Source organism: Macaca thibetana, chromosome 13 (genome assembly GCF_024542745.1).
Source record: "Macaca thibetana thibetana isolate TM-01 chromosome 13, ASM2454274v1, whole genome shotgun sequence".
Lineage (NCBI taxonomy): Eukaryota > Metazoa > Chordata > Mammalia > Primates > Cercopithecidae > Macaca > Macaca thibetana.
Genome location: NC_065590.1, coordinates 43,127,175 through 43,141,962, shown reverse-complemented (window position 1 = coordinate 43,141,962; position 14,788 = coordinate 43,127,175). Strand labels below are relative to the sequence as shown.

General features: G+C 36.8%; 2 protein-coding genes across 9 annotated transcripts in view; one reads left to right on the top strand and one right to left on the bottom strand.

Moving 5' to 3' along the window:
- The window catches only part of UGP2 (UDP-glucose pyrophosphorylase 2), a 53,476-nt gene extending 51,262 nt beyond the window's left edge, over positions 1-2,214 (top strand). For all 4 annotated transcript variants that reach the window (XM_050753499.1, XM_050753496.1, XM_050753498.1 and 1 more), the window contains exons 9-10: positions 809-913; positions 1,771-2,214. In XM_050753499.1, the coding sequence (XP_050609456.1) occupies positions 809-913; positions 1,771-1,878 (213 nt within the window). In that variant the 3' untranslated portion in view covers positions 1,879-2,214. The remainder of the gene's footprint in view (positions 1-808; positions 914-1,770) is intronic.
- A 588-nt stretch (positions 2,215-2,802) lies between these two features.
- VPS54 (VPS54 subunit of GARP complex) overlaps positions 2,803-14,788 on the bottom strand; it is a 131,704-nt gene continuing 119,718 nt past the window's right edge. For 4 of the 5 annotated variants that reach the window (XM_050753442.1, XM_050753444.1, XM_050753443.1 and 1 more), the window contains 3 exons: positions 10,079-10,186; positions 8,117-8,211; positions 2,803-4,199 (listed from right to left, as the gene is read on the bottom strand). In XM_050753442.1, the coding sequence (XP_050609399.1) occupies positions 4,094-4,199; positions 8,117-8,211; positions 10,079-10,186 (309 nt within the window). In that variant the 3' untranslated portion in view covers positions 2,803-4,093. Of the gene's footprint in view, positions 4,200-8,116; positions 8,212-8,339; positions 9,082-10,078; positions 10,187-14,788 lie in introns of those variants that run through there. The other variant, XM_050753445.1, reaches the window with a different exon arrangement.

Here is a 14,788-nt window from a genome sequence, read left to right as displayed (position 1 = left end):
GGGTATAGGTAGAAAGAAATATAGGATTTGAGTTTTTTTTTTTTTTTTTAATGGGAGGATGTTTAAACATTAATGGGAATTAATGCAGTCAGGAGGGAAAAAACATTGAAGAGGGAGAACTGCTGAAACAACACTCAATAGGCCATAAGAAGGGATCTGATGCACAAGTGGAGAGGTTGGCTTTAGGAATAGAAACAGTCCAATTCCAGTACTAGGAAGACAGAGTAATGGGCAATGCGGGCAAGGTGGTGGTAGTGGATGGAAACAAGTGGAAGTTTTCTGATTGCTCCCATTTTCCCAGAAAAATAGGAAACGGGTTCACATAGGACAATCTCTAGTGCTTGTAAAATCTGAGGAAATAAAAAGACAAAGATGGTGATAACTTATAATAATTTGTGCTGTTGCTCTTCCTAAAATGTGCTCTAATTTTTCAGAATCCTACCTATCCACTAAAGTCCACCTCCAGTCTAGCCTGCTTCAAAGCATGATCTCTTTTTTTCCAGTTGAATTCAGATTATGTGAACTACTCATCTGGCTCTTGGCATGTTGATTATCTTTTAAAAAAAAAAAAAGAAAAAGTTAGATCTGCTCAACTGTTGTAAATTGCTTGGTGTAGAAACAGTGTTGGTAGTTCCTGGTCTTTTCTGCACGGCATTTAGCATATAATGAGTGCTTAATAAATAGGTGCTTCCCATTAGAGGACCTGAGCTTTGCCATAAAATATTTTTACAGTTCAGTTAAACTTTAATATTTTTCCTTTCTGTGAACCCATTTGAGACAAATTTTTATATTTCTACTTTTCTGTAAGGTTCAAGATTATCTAAGAAGATTTGAAAGTATACCAGATATGCTTGAATTGGATCACCTCACAGTTTCAGGAGATGTGACATTTGGAAAAAATGTTTCATTAAAGGTATGTTGTTACAGTGAAAATTATATTTCTTACAGCTTTACAACATAGGTCTCATTTTCTAGTCATAAATTTACATTTACTTTAAGGAATACTTGTTAGTCTTAATTACACTAGTACTAAAGTTGGTACTATTTTACTGAAATGAGAATCTTTAAAATAGGATCACTATTACCATTAGCTTACGAAAGATGAATATTTGAATAAAAGTAGAAAAAAAAGACAACTTAATTTGTACTGAATGTATTAAAGGAATGTTATCTCTGTAAGAATATTCATTTACATTATTGTAGTACTCGGGTACTCTCATTCCAGCCTCACGTAAGAAATAGGAGGGAAATGGGGGTATAAAAGTATTAAAGATACAATAGCTTTTTCCAAATCATGTAATTTTTTAAAAAATCTCCTAACTAGATTTCATGTACTCCTCCCATTAAAGCTTACTTAAATGAAGATCTTGAAAAAACAAATACATATATTGAATTTTATTGCTGAGACTGCCTAAAGACTTAAGACATGAAAAATCTTATCAGTAAACCATTATAAAAACAACAAAAGCTCCTGGTGGCCTTGCAAGTAGGCCTTCAAAAGGGGGCTGGCCATGCTGTGGTACCGGGTCCACCTCCCACTGTTAGTTCTACCTCTAACAAGGAGACAGAGAATCTAGAACTACTGCCAGGATTGTTACAGAAGGACACATTACAATTTTCCTTAACTGTCACTTGTTTTTCATGTTTAATATTGTTTATAAATACAGTTACTCCACTGTAAAAAAGAGTTGTACATAAACTTGATCACTGTAAGATAATCAAATTGCGTTGCAGTTGCAAGTACACTCTTTTGTTTTCCCTGTCACTTAGGGAACAGTTATCATCATTGCAAATCATGGTGACAGAATTGACATCCCACCTGGAGCAGTATTAGAGAACAAGATTGTATCTGGAAACCTTCGCATCTTGGACCACTGAAATGAAAAATACTGTGGACGCTTTGATAATGGGCTAGTTTCTTACAATGAAATGTTCTCTAGGATTCTAAAATAGGCAGGTACTTTACTATGTTACTGTACCCTGCAGTGTTGATTTTTAAAGTAGAGTTTTCTGCAGTATGCTTTTAGTCTAAGAAAAGCACAGATGGAGCAATACTTTCCTTCTTTGAAGAGGATCCCAAAAGTTAGTTCATCTTAAAGTGCAATATTGTTTAATCTTAAAACTGGGGCAACTCTGGAAGATCTTTTAACAGAAGCCTCAGTGATGGTCACATTGAATTGCTTGTCATTTCAAAAATAAAGCAGTGAAGCAATACTTGTGTACACTTGTACTTTATAATGCTAACTAACTATGAAATGGTAAAATAAAATGGTTTATTCTTGCTAGACAGTTACTATATTAGTTGGAAGATTTGCCCTTGGAATATTTAAGTACACACTGGTTAGTTACCTAACAAGTCCAGTTTTTGGCATTTCTAAGAATCTTAATCATACCATTATTTCCATAGGAATTAAACTGAAGGTATTTGGTACCTTTCATCTAGTTCTAAAACTGGGATGCCTGCCATGCTTTCCACAGACTCTCCATTTATTGAAACAAAGTGGCATTTATTTTCCCAGCTGATGGGGCGGGCAAAGGGAAGGCATTTCTTTCACATCCTTGTACTCTTCTATAGTGAAGTACGGGGTAGAGCTTCATAAAAAGTTCCCTTTCCCTGAAGCTTCATTTCCTGAAGCTTGTTTATTATCACTGAAAAATGATCATTAATAATCTTTCCAATCAGGTCTGCTGGTAGTTCAATTTATGCCTTTTTAAAAAATTCATCCATACTTGTTTTGAGTAGGCTGCTTGTTTAACTTAAAGTTCACTGTATACCATTTAAAAAAAAGTTGCCTTTTAAAGTCTGTTAATTTTTTACAGCTTTATTTTAGACAGATAGATAGTTTAAGAACCAATGACATACCTCTGTAATGATAAAGGAAAGAAAACAAGCTTTCCTTTTAAGAAACCAAAGAGCACAAAATAAGACTGTTCATTGTACATAATCACCACAGAATATTAGGCACTCTGACAGGGTTAGGCAAGATTCTTGGTGTGAGGTGAGGCACAGGCACTTTCATTTGTAGAGTGCTGCTGATTCTCATTTTGAAGGTAGGTATTATAAAAGTCTTTACTTGTCACCTTATTTCTGGCCCCAACACAGCAGCCGATATTTTTAAAAGTTCTGTTTCTCCCTGGTCTTTGTTCATATACACATTGAAAGTAACTTAAAAACAAGGATCCAAGGGGGCCATACTTCATTATGTTATCTAAATGTTAAAATGAGAACTCAAAAGTAGGCAGATTATATGAATACATATTCTTACCTCTGCTACAAATAAAAACACCCCAAACCCTTCATACTTTTATAAAAATACAGATATTAAACTGTAGCCTTTTATATACCATTTCTGAAAAGTATTTAGTTGCATAAATAGATGACAGTATCTTTTTTTTTAAGTATTACTTAAAAAAAGACTTAAGTCTTTTCTTTCAGGTATTTAGACAGCTCTGGAAGGCTTTACCCAGTTGACATATGGTGGTAGTAGAAATATTAAATATGCAACACACAAAGCCTGCAACTTGACATTGGTCACTGAAACAAAAATTGAATTCCTAAATCCAAGCAATCAAAAGATGTTTATTTTTTATAGAAAGATCTGTAAAAAAATAATTTTTCAAACAGCTTTACTTTCATAGAGAAAACTTTCTACAGAGGTTGACTAAGATTTTAAGATTTTAAATTGTACCATCATTAAATAAGGTGGGACACCATATGAATTTCATTGCACTGGAAGAAATGCAAAGCATTTTTTAATATAAAGTATACAGAGCATTCTAGTCAACTACAGCTGTGTTACAGCTATGTGTTCTTTTGGATTTGGTCCAAAGAAACCTGAGTCTGTTTCCAGAGAGAATGAAAAATGTTATAGACACCTGATCAGTTACTCCTCACTGTAGGATGCACAAAAATGACATTCCTTGTAGATCCCACTGAATCCAGTTTCCCAACACTGATACTTTCCTTTTTCCCTTCCCCCACCCCAGTTCACTTTGGGTTTCAGGTTCAATTCTCAAATCACAGGCATCCAGATTTTCTTCATAACAAACACATCCCATGGTCAGATGAACTACCCAGTTTTCCAGTATGACATCACCTCTTCTGCTCCCAAATTTCGGCCATATTTAGGTCCAAATCTTTAAGGCCTTTTAAGGCTTGAAGATTTCCAGTGTAAAAAGCTACATCTGCTGTGACCAACCTAAATAATGGAGAGAAAATTATTTTTAAATCTCAAGCTTTCTATTCAGATAATTAAAGTAACAGTGCTCACCGAGTCGGTCCTATCCTGGCTGCTACAGTATTATCTAAAATTCAGATTTCTTAGCACCCAAGTGTCAACATATTATCTTAGCAGGATTCCTGTTATCAACAAGTAGGCCATTTAATGCTGTATTTCCATAATAAATATTTGGAAAATGAATACATCAATGCATGTTGGAAAATGAATACATCAATGCATTTGGAGTCAGTTTCATGATAAATTCAGCCCAAGAAAATCATCTATCTTAAAACAGCATGAATTAATATACAGAGAAAATAACAGGTTAAACTAAAATGTTTTTGATTGGTTAGCACTAGAGTATAGGTGTGTTGACTAAAATAGTAAACTCAAGGGAAAAGCAGGCCAGGTTTTCTAAGTGTCATCTAAGCGATTAAATACAGACTAGTATTCATGTATATAAGCCCTACTAGATATTTCTTTAAAAACCCAAGAGAAAAATAGGAAAGAATATGAACAAGAAGTCACAGATGAAAACACCTGAATAACCAATAAACTGAAAAAATGGTAAATGTCAGGAAAATGCCAGTCAAAACAAGGTACTATTATCCCCCATCAGACTGGCAACAATTAAGAAATCTAACAGCAAATGTTGGCAAGATGTGGGAAACAAATTCTCACAAACTACTCCACTAATGGAGTATTAACAGCCACTGTCAATACCTAACAATGTGAAAATGTGTATTAGCTCCAATTCACTTATATTCAGGTATATGCCCTGAAGAAATGGTCATACCACTAGACATGTATAAGGATCTTCAGTATGGCATGGTTATAATGGAAAAAAGTAATGACTTAGCAATTTATCACTAGGGGAAATGTCTAATTTACCTATGGTTGATTCATGGAGTGGTGGCTCACGCCTGTAATCCCAACACTTGGGGAGGCTGAGGCAGGAGGATCACCTGAGCTCAGGAGTTCCAAGACCAGCCTGGGCAACATAGTGAGACCTCATCTCTAAAAAAAATTAAAAAAATTAGCTGGGTGTGGTACCACACACCTGTAGTTGCAGCTACTGGGGAGTCTGTGGTGGGAGGATTGCTTGAGCCACGGAGGTTGAGGCTGCAGTGAGCCATGATCACACCACTGCCCTCCAGCCTGTGTGACCATGAGACCCTGTCTCCAAAAAAAAAAAAAAAAAGGTGGTTTTGACTATACAGCAGTCAAAAACAGACAACTTCCACAGATCAACAGAGATAAATCAGTAAAAATGCCAAGTAGAAAGCAAGCTGCATATATGCAATATACCATATAAGTAAATTTACAAAACAGCACTACATATTTTTCATAAATCTAGGTATAGTAAATGAGAAAGACTGAAAGAATGTAGACTAAACTCACTGGAAATGTTACCTAAAGGTTAGGAGAAAAAGGGAAAGGAACTGCAGATGAGGTGTAAAGGTGTACTTCAGCTTCATCTGGAATGCAATTTTTTGAATACCATTTTAAAAATACAATAAATATTTTTTTCAAGTGAAAATGACAAATGTTAATGATCAATTCTGGGTAGTAGAAATATAAATATTTTATTATTCTCTGTATGTCTCTATTTTTAAAATATTTTAAAATAGAGGGAAAAAATTACATTAAAAAGTACAGAGCTGGGCTGGGCGTGGGCTCATGCCTGTAATCCCAGCACTTTGGGAGGCCGAGGCAGGCAGATCACCTGAGGTCAGGAGTTTGAGACCAGCCTGGCCAACATGATAAAACCCTGTCTCTACTAAAAATACAAAAATTAGCCAGGTGTGGTGGCACGTGCCTGTTAATCCCAGCTACTCAGGAGGCGGAGGCAGGAGAATCGCTTGAACCTGGGAGGTGGAGGTTGAAGTGAGCTGAGATCACACCACTGCGCTCCAGCCTGTGTGACAGAGCGATACTCCGTCTCAAAAAATAAAAATAGAAGTACAAGGCTGGGGAGAGGGAGAAATAGGAAGCAACTGCCTAATGGGTACAGGATTTTCTTTTGGAGTAGTGAAAATGTTTGGAACTAGATAGAAGTGGTGGCTACGCACCATTGTGAAGACACTAAATGCCACTGAATTGTTCACTTTAAAATGGTTAATTTTATGTTTACGTCAAAAAAAGTCAAAAGCTACATTTTTAGTGCAATTTCAGAAACAAAAATTCCTTTTACGCAGGTAGTTTATGTCCTTGGCTAGAGGATAGAGGTTAATCTTCAGGCATCTTTCAAAGACATGAATTGACTTACAAAGAATGAGTTTCTGTTAGTATGTGACAGTGAGGATCTCTAAGGTCAGACTGACTTCCAAATAGATATATTAAAAAAGAAAAATAATAGCTAACGAGTTAGCTTGCATGCTTCAGAACTACTCGTCTGCAAAAACCCAACTAACCAACCCAGATTTAGTTATGGGAATAAAAGTAAAAGGGTATGAGCGGGGTAGACCTTGAAAATATTACTAGCTTTTTTTGAACAGCCTCTTTAGGGTACACAGTATACATCTCTACCAAGAGTCTCTAAGTTTCTCATATGCTATTACCTTTTCAGGAGCAGGTCTCTCATGTATGTACCATTTGCATCATTTGACATCAAGACAGAGATACACAGTGTCACCCATGTGATGTTTTCTTAGGTGGGGTTCAGGTATTATGATTGTATAAAAATGTCCTTGTTTTTAGAGACACATGCCAAAGTATTTAAGGGTTAAATTTTATGACTGCAGCCTACTTTTTTGGATGTTCGGCAAAAGGGAGGTATGGGGGTGGGATGGAGAAGGAGCAAAAGTGGCAGGGAGAATGTGGCAAAATTTTAACAGTTGATAAATCTAGGTAAAAGGTATTCAGTGTTCATCATCGTCCTTTAAATGTTCCATGGCCTTGAAATTTTTGAAAACAAATGATTCTTTAAAAAGAAAAAGAAGAATCAGGTAATAAGAGAGAGTATCATTCTTGCATAAAACTCTTAAATTCAGCCTAACAGATTCAACAGAACAAAGCTTTCACATAGCTTTTTGCAAAATTGATTCACTGTACTTCTTTTTAAATGGCAAGGCCAACTTTATGAGTTTGAAATTTGAGCCTGAAATTCCTTTAACAGGGAATAAAATTTTATTCCTAAAAACCTTAGCACACTAAAGAATTGATACTAAGATATAACTAAATGATCACTGCTTTAAATTTTATAAAATCTCTTCCCCATATCTTTATCTACATAACTCTTCACAAAAATCCTGTTAAGGAAACTTTTATCATCATCCCTATTTTCAAATCTAAAAAACCTAAGCTGAGGGGAGTAAGTGATTTGCCCAAAGTTACAACAGCTAGTAAGTGACAGAACTAGAACTTAACCCAAGTTTTCAGATTCTAAATCCTATCCTATGCTTTCTATGTACTATGCTATTTTAACAGTAATATATACAATTTTTTCAACAGCTTACAATAAAATATATACATATACACACATATATTATTTTTCATAACCCTGTGAAGGAATTAAGACATATTTCATCCTTGTTATTTTATAAATGTGGCACAGAGGTTAAGTGACATTCACATGGTCACACAGTAGGACTTTTGAATCCTGTTTGAATTGGGGAAAGCTATTGGGTATCTAAGGAAGTGCTACTAACTCACACTGCCTCAAAACAGATACATAAGGTCAGGTAAGTAATTGTCCATGTATACACCACTTTTAGATAGTTAGACAGAAACAGGTATTTCCACGGGGCAAAAAAAAGCACAAAAGCTTGCTGATTTTACAACGTTGGTCTTCGGTGTGATTACAGCAGAAAAGGATGGCATAAATAATCAAAACTAATCATTAAAACAATTTAATATGGGAGTATATGGTGAAAATGTTAAAAAAAAAAACATACCCATTTTGAGGTCCTCCATCATTTATCACATTTAAGTGAGATAACTGCTTTTTCAAGTGGAGTTTATAACTTGCATTAATTCTTAAAAATAACATCTGAAAAAGAAATAAAACTAAGTTTCTTAAAGTTCTACTGAAATAGAATATGTAAATATCTGAGTTATCAACATTAGAGAAAGTATTTTTAAAAACCAAAACCTTTGCTTTGGCATATACTTTTAAAATCCTCCTCTGAAAGTATTCTATTGCTATTTCACTACATTTTTTCTCCTTAGCTGGATAAAAGCTTTCTAACCTCCTCAGTACTCCTTTTTGGAAAAAAATCCCGTAAGTGGGATCAACTGTGACAAGTAAAAATAATAAAAAGTAGTGGGGAATTTTGTAATATATTAAGTAGGAAGTTGATAGGGGAAAGAATGTCATAATGATAGAGGCAAAGGTACCTTCATACTTCTATTCTAGTGAAATCACTTCAAAGTATTTTATTGTTCTCTCAAGCTTTGGGAAATACCTAACCTAAAATTATATACAATGAATTTATGAAATGATTTTGTGAAATAACATTGTCTGTGGGGAAAATATATATAACAATCTATGGAAGTTTTGTGGAATTACTAGTATTCAAGTGGCAATAGTGACATAAAATAACATTTGCCCAGCTTTGACAAGAGTACCCTTTATGCCACAGATAAAAACACATGAAGTACCTGTATGCCCAGCTCTCTGATCTGGCTAAGTCCTGCTCTAGAATTAGAACTCAGATGGCAAATCCAGAAGGTCAGAATGCCAGAGGTGGAGGATCTTACATGTGGAATGGAAAGGATGGCTTGGCTAAGAAGAAATTAGAAGGAAAAAGGAGACGACCCTAGTGGGTCCGCCATATTTTATGGCTCCCCTTCAGTCCTCAGTGAGTCCCAAAGGAGTTCCATGATATTTATTCATGAGTTTGGTATGATTTATGAAAACCTAGGGAAATATGAAGAAAATGTTACTAGCTAGTATAGGATGAAGTTTGAGGTGGCATAGGAAAGGAGACCAGCAGGAGCAACAGCAGGCAAGAGGTACTAAGAAAGCCACCCTCTGCTCCCAAATGCCATTTCCATGCACTCAACCAAGTAAGAGAGACAAACTGAAATAAACAAACTTGTCTGAATAGCAAAAATCCCAGTGAAAGTTAAATTCATTAGTCATACAGCAACTAGACTTTAATATTATACCATTTATTCTACAAACTAGGCACACTTAATATGGAGGAAATAAGCTAAGATTAATTTAAAAAAAAAAAAAACTGGTAAAAAAGAGAATACTGGAAAATTCAAAGTTCCAGGAGAGGGGAACAGGGGTGTAGGGGGTAGAGTTGTTACTGAAGAGTGAAGCGAACTCTGTGATAATACTTTTGTAGGGGAATACAGTAGAGATAGAAGGGTGGATACTTCATAGCTGAGAGGTGCCAAAGGCTCCCCGACCCTGCATTTTGCTCTTTTTCCTAGTTTGTCTTTATTACAGATCACTTATGCTGATCTAACAATAAAGCAGATTGAGTTAATTACATGTGTTAATCTTATTAACTTTATCACTAATTCTTCCCATAGCCAATTTGAATTACAATCACCATAACATATTTTGCTACTAATTGATAAAGGCCAACTCTAATTTTCCAAGGAACAGCACAATAAATGACGTAAGTAGAATCTGGGACTACTGATCATGGACAAACAGAAAATCTACTTTTTAGAATTGTTTATCATATAGTAAAGCTATAGCTCTGGTCTGTCACTGCAAGGAGCACTTAGAAAGTAGAAATTTTTATCCATGTTCTACCAGTCAATGTAACGATTTAAAAAAATGATAATCATATTGGAACATGAACAGCTTAACGGTGCCAAAAGCATGTAAAACCACCCCAATTCTGCAGATATTGTATGTTATATATACATGAATAGTTTTAGGAATTACTACTCACCTGTGTTTGTTCTTCTGGAAGGAGATCAAATATAGCTTCGTGCATTTTTGTCATTTGCTTACAAATATTCCTGAAACAGGCAGAAGGAACGGGAGCCTTCACCTCATACTGGTAGGGGAAAATAATGATAATTATGGTCATGTCCTCTGAATTGCATATGTCTCCACCATTCCCTGAGACATATATTTACCGTCCCTCCACATATCCAATTCTGGCATAGTACTCAAGCTTACACTTTTCAACTGTGATCTGCACTACTCATACAAATCTTGAGAACCTTTCATTCAATATCTTAATCCACTTTAAAGGAGCTAAAATAGCTCAGTGACTAAGAACAAAGGCTGCTTCCAAACTTAGACTGCTGGGTTCAGATCCCAGCTCCTCCCATTCTAAGCTATGTGATGTTGGGCAAGTTACTTAATTTATCTATCTCAAAGGGCTGCTGTGAGAATTAAAAAAGAGGACTCATAAGAATGCAAAACAGTGCTTGATACAAAGCAAGTACTCAAAAAAATGTTAGCTACTAATCTGGCTCAATATACAATGTAGCCACTCCAAATAAACAGATTATGTTTAAAAATTTAAAAATTAGCCAGGGCATGGTGGCAGGCACGTGTAATTCCAGCTACTCGGGAGGCTGAGACAGGAAAATTGCTTGGACCTGGGAGGTGGAGGCTGCAGTGAGCTGAGATAGCACCACTGCACTCCAACCTGGGCGACAAGAGTGAAACTGTCTCAAAAAAAACAAAAAAACAAAAAAACAATGTGTCAACATGATCATACCTGAAATCAACAGAAAAATATGGCAGAATTAAGATGTTTTTTAGTTTGTAGGTGGGTCAATATAGTAATCATATTTTACCCTAACACTAAAAGGAGGATTTTTTTTCAGCAATGTTCTCTGCTAAAAATTTAAACTTAGGTAAATTCATTTTACTATTCCTACATATGAAACAATATGGTAGTATGACTTTAAAAACCATCTTTTGAACAACAACAACAACAAAAAAAGCAGCAAAAACCTCTGCAGACACAAACGACTCTGTCTGACAGCTTTGAAGAGAGCAGTGGATCTCCCAACACGGAGGTTGAGATCTGAGAACGGACAGACTGCCTGCTCAAGTGGGTCCCTGACCCCTGAGTAGCCTAACTGGGAGACATCCTCCACTAGGGGCAGACCGACACCCCACACCTCACACGGTGGAGTACACCCCTGAGAGGAAGCTTCCAAAGCAAGAATCAGACAGGTACACTCGCTATTCAGCAGTATTCTATCTTCTGCAGCCTCTACCGCTGACACCCAGGCAAACAGGGTCTGGAGTGGACTTGAAGCAATCTCTAACAGACCTACAGCTGAGGGTCCTGACTGTTAGAAAGAAAACTAACAAACAGGAAGGACACCCACACCAAAACCCCATCAGTACGTCACCATCATCAAAGACCAGAGGCAGATAAAACCACAAAGATGGGGAAAAAGCAGGGCAGAAAAGCTGGAAATTCAAAAAATAAGAGCGCATCTCCCCCTCCAAAGGAACGCAGCTCGTCGCCAGCAACGGATCAAAGCTGGACGGAGAATGACTGACGAGATGAGAGAAGAAGGCTTCAGTCCATCCAACTTCTCAGAGCTAAAGGAGGAATTACGTACCCAGCGCAAAGAAACTAAAAATCTTGAAAAAAGAGTGGAAGAATTGATAACCAGAATAATTAACGCAGAGAAGGCCATAAACGAACGGACAGAGATGAAAACCATGACACGAGAAATACATGACAAATGCACAAGCTTCAGTAACCGACTCGATCAACTGAAAGAAAGAGTATCAGCGACTGAGGATCAAATGAATGAAATGAAGCGAGAAGAGAAATCTAAAGAAAAAAGAAGAAAAAGAAATGAACAAAGCCTGCAAGAAGTATGGGATTGCGTAAAAAGACCAAATCTACGTCTGATAGGGGTGCCTGAAAGTGAGGGGGAAAATGGAACCAAGCTGGAAAACACTCTTCAGGATATCATCCAGGAGAACTTCCCCAACCTAGTAGGGCAGGCCAACATCCAAATTCAGGAAATACAGAGAACGCCACAAAGATACTCCTCAAGAAGAGCAACTCCAAGACACATAATTGCCAGATTCACCAAAGTTGAAATGAAGGAAAAAATCTAAAGGGCAGCCAGAGAGAAAGGTCGGGTTACCCACAAAGGGAAGCCCATCAGACTAACAGCAGATCTCTCGGCAGAAACTCTCCAAGCCAGAAGAGAGCGGGGGCCAATATTCAACATTCTTAAAGAAAAGAATTTTCAACCCAGAATTTCATATCCAGCCAAACTAAGTTTCATAAGTGAAGGAGAAATAAAATCCTTTACAGACAAGCAAATGCTGAGAGATTTTGTCACCACCAGGCCTGCCTTACAAGAGACCCTGAAGGAAGCACTAAACATGGAAAGGAACAACCGGTACCAGCCATTGCAAAAACATGCCAAAATGTAAAGACCATCGAAGCTAGGAAGAAACTGCATCAACTAACGAGCAAAATAACCAGTTAATATCATAATGGCAGGATCAAGTTCACACATAACAATATTAACCTTAAATGTAAATGGACTAAACGCTCCAATTAAAAGACACAGACTGGCAAACTGGATAAAGAGTCAAGACCCATCAGTCTGCTGTATTCAGGAGACCCATCTCACATGCAGAGACATACATAGGCTCAAAATAAAGGGATGGAGGAAGCTCTACCAAGCAAATGGAGAACAAAAAAAAGCAGGGGTTGCAATACTAGTCTCTGATAAAACAGACTTTAAACTATCAAAGATCAAAAGAGACAAAGAAGGCCATTACATAACGGTAAAGGGATCAATTCAACAGGAAGAACTAACTCTCCTAAATATATATGCACCCAATACAGGAGCACCCAGATTCATAAAGAAAGTCCTTAGAGATTTACAAAGAGACTTAGACTCCCATACAATAATAATGGGAGACTTCAACACCCCACTGTCAACATTAGACAGATCAACGAGACAGAAAGTTAACAAGGATATCCAGGAATTGAACTCATCTCTGCAGCAAGCAGACCTAATAGACATCTACAGAACTCTCCACCCCAAATCAACAGAACATACATTCTTCTCAGCACCACATCACACTTATTCCAAAATTGACCACATAGTTGGAAGTAAAGCACTCCTCAGCAAATGTACAAGAACAGAAATTATAACAAACTGTCTCTCAGACCATAGTGCAATCAAACTAGAACTCAGGACTAAGAAACTCAATCAAAACCACTCAACTACATGGAAACTGAACAACCTGCTCCTGAATGACTACTGGGTACATAACGAAATGAAGGCAGAAATAAAGATGTTGTTCAAAACCAATGAGAACAAAGATACAACATACCAGAATCTCTGGGACACATTGAAAGCAGTGTGTAGAGGGAAATTTATAGCACTAAATGCCCACAAGAGAAAGCTGGAAAGATCTAAAATTGACACCCTAACACCACAATTAAAAGAACTAGAGAAGCAAGAGCAAACACATCCAAAAGCTAGCAAAAGGCAAGAAATAACTAAGATCAGAGCAGAACTGAAGGAGATAAGAGACACAAAAAACCCTCCAAAAAATCAATGAATCCAGGAGTTGGTTTTTTGAAAAGATCAACAAAATTGATAGACCGCTAGCAAGACTAATAAAGAAGAAAAGAGAGAAGAATCAAATAGACGCAATAAAAAATGATAAAGGGGATATCACCACCAACCCCACAGAAATATAAACTATCATCAGAGAATACTATAAACACCTCTACACAAATAAACTAGAAAATCTAGAAGAAATGGATAATTTCCTGGACACTTACACTCTCCCAAGACTAAACCAGGAAGAAGCTGAATCCCTGAATAGACCAATAGCAGGCTCTGAAATTGAGGCAATTATTAATAGCCTACCAACCAAAAAAGTCCAGGACCAGATGGATTCACAGCTGAATTCTACCAGATGTACAAGGAGGAGCTGGTACCATTCCTTCTGAAACTATTCCAATCAACAGAAAAAGAGGGAATCCTCCCTAACTCATTTTATGAGGCTAACATCATCCTGATACCAAAGCCTGGCAGAGATACAACAAAAAAAGGGAATTTTAGACCAATATCCCTGATGAACATCGATGAGAAAATCCTCAATATAATGCTGGCAAACCGAATCCAGCAGCACATCAAAAAGCTTATCCACCATGATCAAGTGAGCTTCATCCCTGGGATGCAAGGATGGTTCAACATATGCAAATCAATAAACGTAATCCAGCATATAAACAGAACCAAAGACAAAAACCACATGATTATCTCAATAGATGCAGAAAAGGCCTTTGACAAAATTCAACAGCCCTTCATGCTAAAAACGCTCAATAAATTCAGTATTGATGGAATGTATCTCAAAATAATAAGAGCTATTTATGACAAACCCACAGCCAATATCACACTGAATGGGCAAAAAATGGAAAAATTCCCTTTGAAAACTGGCACAAGACAGGGATGCCTTCTCTCACCACTCCTATTCAACATAGTGTTGGAAGTTCTGGCTAGTGCAATCAGGCAAGAGAAAGAAATAAAGGGTATTCAGTTAGGAAAAGAAGAAGTCAAATTGTCCCTGTTTGCAGATGACATGATTGTATATTTAGAAAACCCTATTGTCTCAGCCCCAAATCTCCTTAAGCTGATAA